The sequence below is a fragment of the Cynoglossus semilaevis genome, chromosome 13 (assembly GCF_000523025.1).
Source record: "Cynoglossus semilaevis isolate Cse_v1.0 chromosome 13, Cse_v1.0, whole genome shotgun sequence".
Lineage (NCBI taxonomy): Eukaryota > Metazoa > Chordata > Actinopteri > Pleuronectiformes > Cynoglossidae > Cynoglossus > Cynoglossus semilaevis.
In genome coordinates, this window is record NC_024319.1 from 5,068,135 (window position 1) to 5,081,169 (window position 13,035).

Genomic DNA, 13,035 nt, shown 5'->3' on the forward strand with positions numbered 1-13,035 from the left:
ACTGGGTTATTCCACCTGCCACAGCACTGTTCAGGGGCCAGAGTGTGGATTTTTCATGCTGGGAGGCAGATGGAGAGAAGGAGGGGAACGAGGAGGGAAGAAAGTGAACACATCAGGGGCGAGAGTGCAAACAGAGCAGTGAGCGAGAATGGATTCGGTGTCAGTTTCTGTGACAGATGAGAGATAGAGCCGTGTGAAAGAGGGGAAAAAAATTAGAAATGTGTTGATCACATCAGAGGTGAGAAGGTGACAGACCTGATCAGCTGCTGTAACAAGTGTGATGTAAGTCAGCCGAGTGACAGGAGGGCGCCGTGGAGTCACACCGAGCTGTGACTCATTTCTACAGAAGACGACGAAAGGAAGGAGGTGAAATAGTTACTTAAATAAAATGTTTATTTCCTCTTCACAGTTAATGATTACCCAAGTGTAAACTTCTGAAGAAATGGCTGATAAAAACCCTCTTTCACCAAACTCCACCTTAGTCAGCCTGTAAAGGGCAGTCTTAGGTCAGAGGTCGAACACCATGACACAGCATCAGGACACAGAGTATATATTACATCGATTGACACAGCATCAGGACACAGAGTATATTATATTACATTGACGCAGTCCTTCTCAGCCAGACGTGGAATTGTAGAAGTTCAAGCTGTTCTGACGAAGCAGAAAGAAAAAAAAATTAAGGATATTTGTGCAACAGCGCCCTCCAGTCAATATAGAGCTACAGTTTGTAGAAGGCCTGGCCTTCAATCCTGTTGTTATTGTTAGTTCCTGAGCCGATCAGGAATGAATGGACCAATTATATCCTCTGAATACAACATGGAAATGAAGCTAAGATACTAAATTATACAACAAATTGTAGAATCTGGACTACAGAACTGAATTATTGTCTGGATTATTATGGCAAGTTTGGGGCTGCATTTCTGCAGACAATATTTGAAAATTTGGTCACGTTTTAAGGAGCACATATTTATGTGTTAAAATTAATAAAACAAAATATAACATAACAATATATTTTATTTTATTATTAATTAATACATTACATTTTTGTTTGTTTTACAGCGTCTGTTCAAATCTAACGGTTTACGTCGTGGCTGTGTTCCTTTAAGAACGCAAGAGGGCGCTGTAACCCTCCCAGAAACATCGGTCCCAGTCAGTGTCAGTGACGTGAACAGGGAGCTGCTCTGTGCTCACGGTGGTCCTACTAGTTAAGAACCACATGACTCGTCAATAAATGCAAATAAATGCAGAATTTAGAGGCTGTGTAGAAAAATGTTTTAGTTTAAGTTTTCATTACAAAAAAACAAAACAAAAACAAAACAACACGAGTAAAGGCAACGGTGATAAAGTCAAGTTTCCTGACGAGATTTAAGTTAATAAAATATTGTTTTCCCTCCTCTGTCTTCTTCTTCTCCTTTTCTTTTCTTTTCTTCTTCATTTCGTGCATCGTCGATAATGTTATATATTAATAAAACACGCATAATAATTAATCATTATTGAGTCTAAACCTTTACATAAATCAAAGTAATGCTCTGACAGATTTATGCTGATGAGTTTACATTTGATTCTCCTTTTCATTTTTACGACATTTTTACGACATTTTACTTAAATTACACGACATAAATGACATTCCTGAAACTTTTTTTTTTTTTCCCGTAACGCTTCTGGTTAACTGTGAAAAATCTGTCGTTTCGAATCATTATATTGTAGTAACATATATTTATACTTGTACTTGTATTTGAGAGTATTCTTTCAAGTTCTCTGTTTTTTTTTTTACTTGTCGAATGTGCGGCGGCTTCCGCCAAACTATGCAAACGCCAGTCACCTTCACTGGTTTCCTATTGGTCACTCGGCTCTCAGCGTGGAGGCGTGGTTTTTAGGAAAGTTCCTTAAACACGATTGGTCGTGGCGTCTTGGTGGGCGTGTCAGTTTATTTCATTCACAAATCCTGCAGCGGAGCTTCTGTGAGTGTCCCCGGGGAGAAGCCTCTGTCTGTACTGCAGTACCCGGGCTGCAGCCACACGAGTCGGCCGTGTGTGCTGTGTAATCCACGGACCTTAAACACCGGTTCACAATGCTAACGGCTAAGGGTTTATTTAGCATTTGAGGCAGGAAGTTCCTGAAGCAGGAAGTTCTGGAAATTATACTCAATCACAGATCTAAAATTCAAAAGGAACTGTTTTGTTTCATATATATATATGTGGCTTTATATTATTTTTTATTTATACATTTATATAAAATATATATTATTATTTATAATACCATAGAGATTACTAGAAATCTTATGTGTTTTTATGGTACTGTACCAGAGGCCTCCACCAGGGGGGTTCATAAAGTTCCATATGTATCTACTGTCTCTCTGTTAGTTTTAGGAACTCGTTTTTCAGGCCCTGACTCTGTGTCTGCTCTGTGAAAAACAACTGTTCACACTCACAGCTGTGGCCAACTTAGAGTCAATGATTCATCCAATCACCTTCCATGTGGACTGTGGGGGAAACGGCAGTGGTAAACACACACACACACACACACTTTATTCTAAAATACATTCCAGATGGCTTAAATGAGGAAATGTAAAACAACCAGAAAAGTTATTTTAAACTTCCCCTTCAGTCTTCAAACCTGCTGCTGTCAACTCAAAAGTGAATACAAAGTTCATGACATAAAAACATAACTTTAATCCACTGGGACGACAATTTGAAGAGTAAACTCATCAACTCAAACTCTATTTTAAACTATTTTTAATGCATGAAAAAAAAACATATATGTGTGTTGTCATTGTTGTTGTTGTTGTTGTTGTTGTTGTATTCCAATTTCTGGATGATCCAGACTTTTGGTACCGTCTACTGCAAGACCCCAAATGACCCTGTTCACCCAGGGACCAACTTTCCTTGAAAAACCTCCGGAGAGACAGACAGACGGAGAGACAGACAGACAGAGAGACAGACAGACAGAGACAGACAGGCGATGGAGTTTGTTCTGTTTTTATCAGCTCTCCTTGTTTCAGGTGAAACCTGAGACTCTGTGCAGCCCGTGTGGAGGGAGAGGAGACACTTCAGTGTGTCCTGAAGCCTGCCTCCCTCAGGCAGATCAGTTATTCCAAGTGGTGTGTGTGTGTGTGTGTGTGTGTGCGTGCGTCGTGACCACACCTGCTGCAGCGTCGGTGGCCTGAGAGAAACTCTCATGTGTTTTTTTTTTTTTTTTTCACCAGCTGCATTAAAGAAATGTCGGTGAAGTCACAGCGGGACGTTCACGTTAAACAGTGTCAAATTCACATGAATATACTGCGCTGTCGTTGGGCTCCCCCTGCCTCACCCCGACGTAAGGACGCCCTGTCATCTGAGGACACACGGTCCAGCAGTAAGACACGAAGGGAATCATTGACTCCATGTTTTTCAGACTCAGCTTGCTGTTTTTTTGACATGTCTGTTGCTCAGTTTCTCTCCTCAGACACCGGCAGTGAAAGGCCGTCGCCGCTCGTATTGGAAACAAATTTGTCACATTGAACTTTGACCCACTTCATCAGCAAACAGTCCTCCCACAGGCTTAGGCTTAACACGGCCGTTCCTATTGAATTCTCAAGCATGTCAATACAAGGCACCGTGATGGGTGGAAGGAACCAACCACAGAAACCAGTATGGGGGATGGGAACTGGGAGGATGGGAGGATGGGGGCGGTGGGGGCGGACTGGTGAACTCAGAGGAGGTTCACTGGGTTCATGTGATGCATAGGAATGTTACTGGGGGGGAGGCTGGGGGGTTGGGGGGTGGAAGTCTTTTTCTGTTGACCTGGTCTCTTTTGCGTGTGCAACACAAACACAGACCTGGGTTTACCATTACCAAAGGTTAAACCTTTTACTGTTGGGACAATAGGGGGAGATGGTTTACTCACCTGGTGCCGATGGTCCTCAGTGGACGTGGCTCATGGTTAAAATGAGTGTGCATGTGTATGTACGTGTGTGTGTGTGTGTGTTTGTCCTACATACTATGTGTATGTTGAGCGATGGGTTCAGTGGGTTCATGTGTATGTTGTATGTGTAGGGAGGGGGGGGATGGGCAGCCCATTCCCCTGACTGCAGCACGCAAGGCGCTTAGAAGCATCCCCCACTCCTCACGCTTCCTACTGGTATTTCACAACCACTAACACCAGTAGAACCAGTATGAGAATATCTACGCTGCTATTCTACACAAAGAAAGAGAGAAAATCCCAGTATGTCAGATATAAATGATGAAGAAGATGATGATGATGGTGGTGGTGGGGCAGATGACATTGATGAAGATGAGTGATCAATAAATGCTGGTTAAGCTACACTGCGTGTTTCCAGCCGGGGTCGGTGGGTTCACTGTGTGGTAGTAAAGCTGAGGGAGGGGCTGCTGCTCCTTCTCCTCAGCCATGAATCGTGGGCTTGAACAGTGACTTACTGCATTATGTTCAAACATTAAATCCCATTTGATGCTCGTGGTTGTCAATTAACCGACCGGTGACAATGACACGGAATGTTCCAGAACAGATCAGAATATATTTTCCTCTCCATTTTTTTTTTTTAATGTGGTGTTGATGCAGTTCAGACGTCGTTGAGGTTTTGACAGGAGAACTGAGTCACTCCAAATGTTTGAGTCACAAAGTCTGATAGGCAAGTTTGTCTCCAAATGTTTGTCTGATAGGCAAGTTTTTCACTCCTTCTAAGAAAATGTAGGAAAATAGAAAAAAAAACTCATACAAATCTGAAGAAGAAGAAAGAGTTCTAGAAAATAAACAAGCACTAGAACTGTTACTAGACAGGCTGACGTGTCACGGTCCAGGAACCTAAAACAGTACCTCCAGGATAAAGAACTCTCAGTCTCTCAGTTTCTACTGTTGCTACATGGTGAGAGTAAAAGGCACCAAGAGTTTTCAGTCAGTTATTCACAGTTCTGCTCTGACTGGAACCGTATGAAGAATCCAGTTTAGTGAAGTGACAATGAGACTGTTGAGAAGTTTGGACCAAACCATGGACGGAGAAACCTCACGGTTGTCTGAGAAATCTGAGACTTTTCTGTGTGAAAAGGAAATCATTCACAATAGAACATTTGTAGTCTTCTAGTCTATGAATTTAAATTAATGTTATTCCATGTTTTTTTTTGTTTATTATCTCTTCAAAACCAAGCAGTTCAGTGGAACAAAATAAGGTTCACGGTTTTCAAAAGTACCCAAAAAATCTCTTTAAATAATAGAACTAAATATGAACAAAACTCCTGAATTCCAAACAGACGCCCTGGAATTTTTTAGCAAGTTTTTAGCATCATTAATTGGTATAAACTCTGATGTTTACACCTTAAGCTTGTATTTTCTTGAGTACTGTTTTTTTTTCCATGTCGTACCAGTTATTACCAGAGATATTTTTCAGGGTTTTTTTTTTTTCAATCACTGATTCTTCTCCCCATTGACTGTCTGATCTTATCAATGCAATTTCCAGAAGTTCAGATTTATTTATATGTACAGTTTATTTTTTAATCAGATCCAGTTGTCACTCAAATAATTGTTTTTCTTTGTAATGATCATGTTTTAAAAACACTTAAATTCTCCCATTTTCGAGGTCTAATAACAACAACAATAACAATAATAACAATAATAATAACTAATAATATTGTTCATGTGGTGACGAACTGCTGTGATCCAGAGTCCGTGTCTCAGTGTCGGTCACTGTTCCTCTCCTCCTCATTAGTTTTCATCAGAGCTCATCAGTGTGATGTCGGAGTTGCATAAGGTTCTTCGTTTATGAGGCGCGTGCACGGCTGCTTCTATTTTCAGTTGCCGAAGTTGACGGGAGGGGCGTGCGCGTCCACAGAACCGTGAGCACCATGACTATACCGTGATCCTCCCGTGCCGGCGCCGCGCAGCGTGCGTGTATTTACCAGCTGTAGCCGTAGTAGCGCAGCCCGGGTCCCGCACCGCAAACACATGAGTGGGCTGGGCCGGGAGTGACCCGGGCCGCGGGCCAATGACGGTCCGGTAAAGCCATCACTGGCTAAAACGTTTGGCCAATGGCGCGCTTCGCCGACAGGCCTGCAGCCAATGGGATGGGCGCAAAGCGTGAGCACGTGGATCCGCGCACATGTTGACGCTCGTAAAGTGTGGAGAGGAGGAGAGAGCGTCGGTGAGCGGCCGGGTGGAGGGAGACGGAGGTACGGAGTCAGAAGGAGAGACCGAGGGAAGGAGAGACGGAGAGGTTGTTGCCCCGGCGCTGCTGCCCCAGCTGCGGACTCAGCCCTCACCCATCTGTCGGTGAAAGCACGGGACAGAGAGAGAGAGAGAGAGAGAGGCAGCGTTCAGGCAGCGGCTGTTTTTATTCTCACAATTCTGACGGTGAGTCGGAGTGTGTGAGTGGGAGCGAGGGGGTGTGTGTGCGAGAGAGAGAGAGGGAAAGGGGGAGAGAGACTATGGTCTCCCGAAGTTCGCACTTCACCCTAACGGAATGTCCTGTCCTGAATGTTTCCTGCGCGTCCCCGTTACATTATATTCCAAAATTCCCAAACACTGCGCAGAATCTAATCCGGAATATGTTCGTAATTTGGGCGATAATTTCACAATTTTAAAATCAATACTTTTGTTTTGACTGGATTTTTTAAATATATATATATATTTTAAATCACGGTTTCTCCGACTATTTTGCTGGTGTGCGTCATCGGGTCGTGGTGTTCATCACATGTGGTCCACATGGACCGAACCTTCAGTCTGAGCTCCGGCGGCGGTGGTGATGCAGAGACACGGACAGGGACACGGACACCTGAGCCGCTGCAGCCTCATGGTCCATCCTGTACCTGTCAGCTCTGCACCACCACCACCACCCCCCCTCCCTCACCCAGCTCACTACTGACCACACTGTTAATGACTCAAACATGATTATAGAAATATAAATATTCTAATTTAATGATTGACTTCTTCCTGTTATTGTTTCACTGAAACAATGTCACATTGGGCTGAAAGAGGAAACTGGTCTGAGGAGGAAATCAGCCGTCAGTCACACAGAGTGTGAATGGCTCAGCTCTCTGTCTGTTCTATAGGGGGGTGGGGGTGTGGGGTTGGGGGGGGGGGGGGGGGGGGTGGAGTGGTGAAATCTTCCAACAACAGTGATTTTCTTGTTCATTTCTCGTCCGTGTGGACAGACTGTGGATGAGAGAAGAAAAAAAAAAAGAGAGACATTTCTCACAGCTCGTCTTTGTCTGACGGGCTGTTGTGGCTAAATGTGTCGTAGTGACGTACAGAGCCGTGTCGGCCGCGGCGTGTGTTTCCAGTGACCCCCTCCGTGAGGCAGGGATCAGAGAGCAGCGGGTGAGAAAGGTGAGAGGGGGAGGCACATGGTCAGAGATACAGACTGTAGAAATGTGAAGGGAGGAGGAGGAGGAGGGAGGGGTGGTCTGTGGACGAGGAAAGGAAGCTGGTGTGTGTGTGTGCACGTGCACGTTACCAACAGGATGAGCTGAAGGGGAAGGGAGAGAGAGAGAGAGAGAGAGAGAGATGAGAGGCATACAGAGACACAGCCGGAGAGGAAAGAGAGAGAGTTTTGGGTTTAAAACCAAACGGGGGGATGAAGCACAAGTCTGAGACAGAGAGGGAGGGGCGGGGGGGGGGGCAGAGAGAGGGGGGGGAGAGGGGGGGGGGAGAGAGAGAGAGAGACTATTCTGATTTCATTACCCCACAGACTCCCATCCCCCCCTCACATTTGACTCTCCCCTCCAGTCTCCTCAATGGGAGCCAGACATGCTCTACCATTGTTGTGCCCAGCTCCAGCTCCAGCTCCACCCTGCACCACCCTAAACTAGGGCAGTGGTAGAGTCTCCATCTTCAGTCATTTGGGTTAGGCTTTTTGGGAGAGGTGTGTGTGTGTGTGTGACATGTGAGTTTTGCCAAAACAGGAAGAGGTCGTTCTGCAGTGTTTTTGTGTCTCTCTCTCACCCGTCCCCCTGACTCCTGCTCTGAGTTTTCACCCAAGCAGTTTACTCCCCCATCCTCTCTCCCCCTTCCTCTCCCCCCTAAGGCCTCACTGCGTGTCCTTCTAACCCCTGCTCTCTGCTGCCGCCCTAACAGCGATGCAGTCTCAGGGCAGCACCTCCTCCCAGCCCTCCTTCGACTCCCTGAGCTCCAGCGACAGCCTCCTCCTCAGCGACTCAGATCAGGTGGAGGACGACGCCGACGTCTTCCTGACGGACAGCCCGTCCACGGGCGGAGCCGCCGCCACCGATGCCGGCAGTGGAGACGTGGGGTCGGAGAGTCCCGGGTCCCAGTGGATGTGCGACGGCTCGACAGATAAGGAGGAGGAGGAGGAGTCGTCGTACGGGCCGCGGAGTGGAGTCAAAGGAGGCGACGCGGGTCTGGAGGAGGCCGGTCAGGTGACCAAATCAGAAGGAGATCTGATCTTTGCCCAGAAGGTGAGGAACCTGAGGATGAGACCGGACGGTGGGGACAGAATGTCCAGAATGTCCAGAGTCAACAGTCTCAGTGGTAATCTGTCTCTTGTCCTCCCCCTTGTGTCAGTGCGCGGAGCTGCAGGGCTTCATCCGACCGCTGCTGGAGCTGCTGAATGGACTGAAGAAGGGCCGGTTTGAACGAGGTAAGCATCTCCTGCCAGACCGGAGTGTGTGTGTGTGTGTGAATGTGTGTGTGTGAGTGTGTGTGTGTGTGTGTGTGTGTGGACTGAGGCGTAGGTGCTGAACACAGGTTTATGTCTGCCTGCCCTCTGTCTCCTGCAGCAGAGTGCTGTAGTGTGTGTGTCTGTGTGTGTGTGTGTGTTGTGACACACTCGTGGCTGACTCATCTGCTCAGGAGAGTGTGCTGATGTCACACAGCAGTCGTGTGTGTGTGTGTGTGTGTGTGTGTGAGACGGTGACACACACTGACTGTGTCTGTGATTGACAGGTCTGAGCAGTTTCCAGCAGAGCGTCGCCATGGATCGGATCCAGAGGATTGTGGGGGTTTTACAGAAACCTGACATCGGGTGAGACATCCTCTACACCCCCCTTCACCCTCTCACCCCCCCCACCACCTGCCGTCACAACATCTTAGTTTAATTAATCAAAGACTATACCATAACCGACCAGCAGGGTGATCTTCCTGCTCCAGTGTTTTTTCTAACCTGACTAACTCAGTGATTGACTTAACTCTGCACTAACTCGTACGACGAGACGTTTCCCCGACGGTGACGTCACCCGTTGCTGACTGTCCGTCCGTCCGTCTCCAGGGGGAAATACCTGAACATTCTGCTGCAGGTGGAGATGATGCTGAAGATGTGGTTCCCTCAGATCCCCACCCGACCGGCCTCCGCAGCCTCCACTCTGGGCTCCGCCCCTGCCCTGACGCACCAAGGCACATCCACCTCCACACCACCACACAAGCACAGGGACCAGCGCCACATACCTGTCAAGGTGAGAATACACGTCGGGCGGCGGGCGTTCACTTATCTACGGTAAGGTTGAGGGCGGAGCCAGAGACGATCCCAGCAGTCATTGGGTGAAGGTGGGCTACGGTCCATGACTGGGCCACATGAGGAGACCTATTTTAGGCCACATCACATACGTATTTCACAACTAAACAAAATGATATATAAGAAATATAACGATCTTAGCGCCTCCACCTGTTTAGTTGAACACAACTCACAGGAATTGAAGAAAAACAAAGAATGATTCTCCAACAGCTCTAAAGATGTTGTTTTTAATTTTTACAGCCATCTGCTGCCACCTAGTGGACGGGTCTTTAATTCCGCCTGTTGCTGTCACATCCATGAACAAAGACAAATCTTCCTGCAGTAAAGAAACAATAGTTTCAAAGCAATTAGGTGAAATTGGATCATTTTTTGGGGAAATCCCAAAAAAAAAAAAAAAAATTCCAAATAAGATTTTTATCGTCTCAATGGCTAAAGCCAAATACTGGTCCCTGGCCCGGAGGTTGGAGACCCTTGAGGTCAGGGACTCAAATGAAAAGAAATGAACTTGAAATTAAACTGTTTAACTCTAATATAATTAAATATATTCCAACAGGATTATAACGATGTACAGTATATATTTCTGTGAATATACTAAATATATTTTCTCGTTAGTAACTTTTTGTTTGTCTTTGCAGAAGCGAAGGCTCAGCTGGACAGGTACGGACGCCCCCCCTCCCCCCTCAGGTCTACTCAGGGGCTCACGGAGCCGAGCAGAAGGAAAGAGGACGAAGCCAGACCAAGGTGAAAGGCACACAGCTCCTCCTCCTCCTCCTCTTCCTCCTTCTCTTCCTCTTCCTCCTCCCACTCCACCACCGTCACTGTCATGTGACGTAGGTCAGAATGTTGCCACTAAAGGTCAGGAAAGTGACGACCCGCAGGGAAAGGACAGTGACGGCAGGGCGTCCAATTACAAAACAGGTCAAAGTTCAGAGCCGAGCCTGACGTGGGTTCACGTCGCCCCCATCCTGTCGCCGGGTAAAACCTGCCCCTCGCACGAGGCCCCACCTCCGGCGGGCAACAGTGAGAACCAGCCTGTGACCCCCACCCCCCTCGTCCCACAGGGGAGGGGCAACCCTGCCACACAGGACAGCGCCGTCTCCTCCACCACGCCTGCCAAGCACCCCGGAAATCTGAAGATGCCCCCCCGGTGCCAAAGCCAGCCTGTTGATGGACAACAGAGGGAGAAGGAGAGGGAGGGGGAGGGGGAGACAGTCGCCGCCGCCGCCACCGCCGTCTGTCAGGGTCAACAACAATCTACTACTCCTGTCGTACTTGAGCCGTCGCCGGGGGTTTGCCCCGCCCCTTGAAACACCCCAATGCACTAAAGAAGGAAAGAGCTGACAGCAGCCCACACTCTGCTCAACACTGCTGTGACGGGGAGGGGGGACGAGGGGGTAAAAATAGGGGGGTAGATTCTTTGATGTCAGTGAAAGAAACACAACAAGTCCAGTAACTGTTAGCATCGAATACAGAAGAATATATTTGTATGAATCGACCAACCGTGAACGGAGGTTTTTAGGGAACGGAAAAAAAAATGTTGAAAAAGGAAAAAGTTCAAAGGTCAATGACCGACAAGGGAGAATCAAAAACGAGATGTTTTTGTTTTTTTTTAACAGCAGGAAGTTCTTCATGAAAATGTGAAAAGGTGACGTTTGTTTTGTTTGTTTTTTTCAGAATGAAATCCTGCTTAAATCAACTTGAAGAATATTAGGACAGGGTGAGCCATGGTTACGTACTGGTGTAGTTGTTATATGGCAGGAGTCATTCACTTGAAGAGAGAGAGAGAGAGAGAGCGAGTACACACACAGGGAGTACACGGAAATGCAGTATACAGTACACGTGGTCAGTTGTCGGATGAGTCGGTTTCATCCAGACCAGAATGTAGCCCACGTCAGTCGTCGCAGCCCCCCCCCCCCTCCCCGTCCCCCCCCAACAGCAATCATAGCGGCGTGAGTTGTGACGTCCTAACTGCTAACTAATCAACGACCAGGACCAGGATCAATCCAAGGAGGACTATTCAAAGACTTTCAAGGACCAGCCCCAAGGACCTCTCCAGGACCCTGAAGACCCACACTTAATTTATTCATATGTTGTTGTTCTGACTCTGCTTTTATTTATTCTGCGTATTTATTTGAAGGGCAGCTCAATATCGCCTCCTGTGTTCATGCAGGGGATTACTTTGACCTGACGGGGGAGACGCTGTTTTAAATGTTTTGTTTTTTTTATTTCTATCATACTGAGAGGACAGTGAAGGAGGTGAGGTTCCTCCTGATGACCATGTGACTACTGTGCCTTTTTTTTTTACCAAATCGTGAGGTTTTCAGAGAGAAGTATTTCGGTGCTGGGAGCGAACCGCGTTTGGATCGCTTCCTCGTATTTTACACTTTATTCCGTGAAACTCTCATACGGTCACATTTTTCACAACACACAACGGCCGCCGTCAAATACAAGCTGTAGAAAAACCCAAACCCCCAACGCACCAACGTCTCCGGAGACAACGTTCCGATCCAAACCGGATCAGTTCGACCTGCACTTAAAGTTGGTGCTCTTGAAAACTTGAAAAAAAAAATCAAAACAACGTAAACACGTAAATAAAGTAACGTGTCAATGTAACTTCTACCGCTCTGCGTTAACTGCTGCTATTCTCTCGTTCTGACTCCGCCCCCCGACGTCGTGACGTCGGCGCGCTCTTCATTTACAAACCTGCTCTCAGTGTTGTGAAGTTAATGATGTGAAACCGTTGAAAAGAGTGAAGTGTTTTTGAATTCAGTGCCGGACTCGTAGCTAAAACTCACACAGCTTCCAGTCACACAGACAGACAGACAGACAGACACAGCGACCCCTGGTGGCAGGGCTGGGGGGGGGGGGGGTGGGGGGGGCTTCTGGGGGGGGGGGGGGGGGGGGGCGTCTTCCAGCCCACTCCTGTGTTGATACGGTCGTAACAGACCGACCTACTGCACTTATTTGTTATGGTTTTATTTCCTGTATTTTCATATGTTTTCTACTGTTGGGTCAGGAATCAGACACTGTTCATTTGTAGCTCCCTTCTCTCCCGTTTCGTCTTCCTATGACAAAAGCCCACCATAGTTGCCCCTCCCTCACCTCACCCCCCTCACCCCCTCACCCTTCTTTAATCAGAGTAGAGTCATTTATTTATAAATGGAGCCGTCTCTTCCTCTCTCTCACTCCCATCTTGACTCGGTGTTATTCTGACATTTTTTTCTATAATGTTTTAAAAGTGAAAAAAAAACAACATTTTTTAAATAAATGACACATTTTTTGGAACCGGAGCAGTGTGTTGGTGTTTGACTGTAGTCCAGTTTCTGAATCAGAAATATTTCATTTTCCCTCAGGAGCAGAAACAGAAATATACAAAAGTACAAGAAATATAAAAAACTAAAAACAAGTTAGAATACAGAACAGTATTAGCATACTAATTAGCTCATTATTCATGTGTTAATGTGCACAAAACTATGGCTCGTGGACCAGAAATGGCCCCATTGGGTTTTCTCATCCGACCCTCCAAACACTAATACAATCAATCAATCCCTCTGTTTCATGCATCACAGTTCCCTTTGAAG

The 13,035-nt window shown here is 46.8% G+C and overlaps 1 protein-coding gene and 1 long non-coding RNA gene across 3 annotated transcripts in view; both read left to right on the forward strand.

Annotated features, from left to right (window-relative positions):
• LOC107989411 (uncharacterized) overlaps positions 1-4,570 on the forward strand; it is a 9,217-nt gene extending 4,647 nt beyond the window's left edge. Inside the window, exon 4 of the long non-coding RNA XR_001760943.2 lies at positions 3,206-4,570. This is a non-coding gene — a long non-coding RNA (uncharacterized LOC107989411). The remainder of the gene's footprint in view (positions 1-3,205) is intronic.
• A 1,036-nt stretch (positions 4,571-5,606) lies between these two features.
• Positions 5,607-12,034, forward strand: LOC103388243 (circadian-associated transcriptional repressor-like). Of its 2 annotated transcripts, XM_017037814.2 has the most exons (7): positions 5,611-6,339; positions 8,062-8,402; positions 8,509-8,584; positions 8,890-8,968; positions 9,212-9,395; positions 10,090-10,195; positions 11,129-12,034. In XM_017037814.2, the coding sequence occupies exons 2-7, from the start codon at positions 8,064-8,066 to the stop codon at positions 11,131-11,133; spliced, it is 789 nt and encodes a 262-aa protein (XP_016893303.1). In that variant the 5' UTR covers positions 5,611-6,339; positions 8,062-8,063; the 3' UTR covers positions 11,134-12,034. The 2 variants fall into 2 exon arrangements, with proteins under 2 accessions (XP_008321374.1, XP_016893303.1); XM_008323152.3 differs by having other exon boundaries at positions 5,607-6,339; positions 10,090-12,034.
• The last annotated feature ends 1,001 nt before the right edge of the window (positions 12,035-13,035 follow it).

What these genes read in the sequence shown, in the direction of transcription:
- LOC103388243 (XM_008323152.3), top strand. Translation starts at nt 8,064, where the DNA reads ATGCAGTCTCAGGGCAGCACCTCCTCCCAGCCCTCCTTCGACTCCCTG. An exon ending in ATCTGATCTTTGCCCAGAAG is followed by an intron (nt 8,403 to 8,508) that starts GTGAGGAACCTG and finishes CCCTTGTGTCAG; the next exon opens with TGCGCGGAGCTGCAGGGCTT. An exon ending in AGCGCCACATACCTGTCAAG is followed by an intron (nt 9,396 to 10,089) that starts GTGAGAATACAC and finishes TTGTCTTTGCAG; the next exon opens with AAGCGAAGGCTCAGCTGGAC.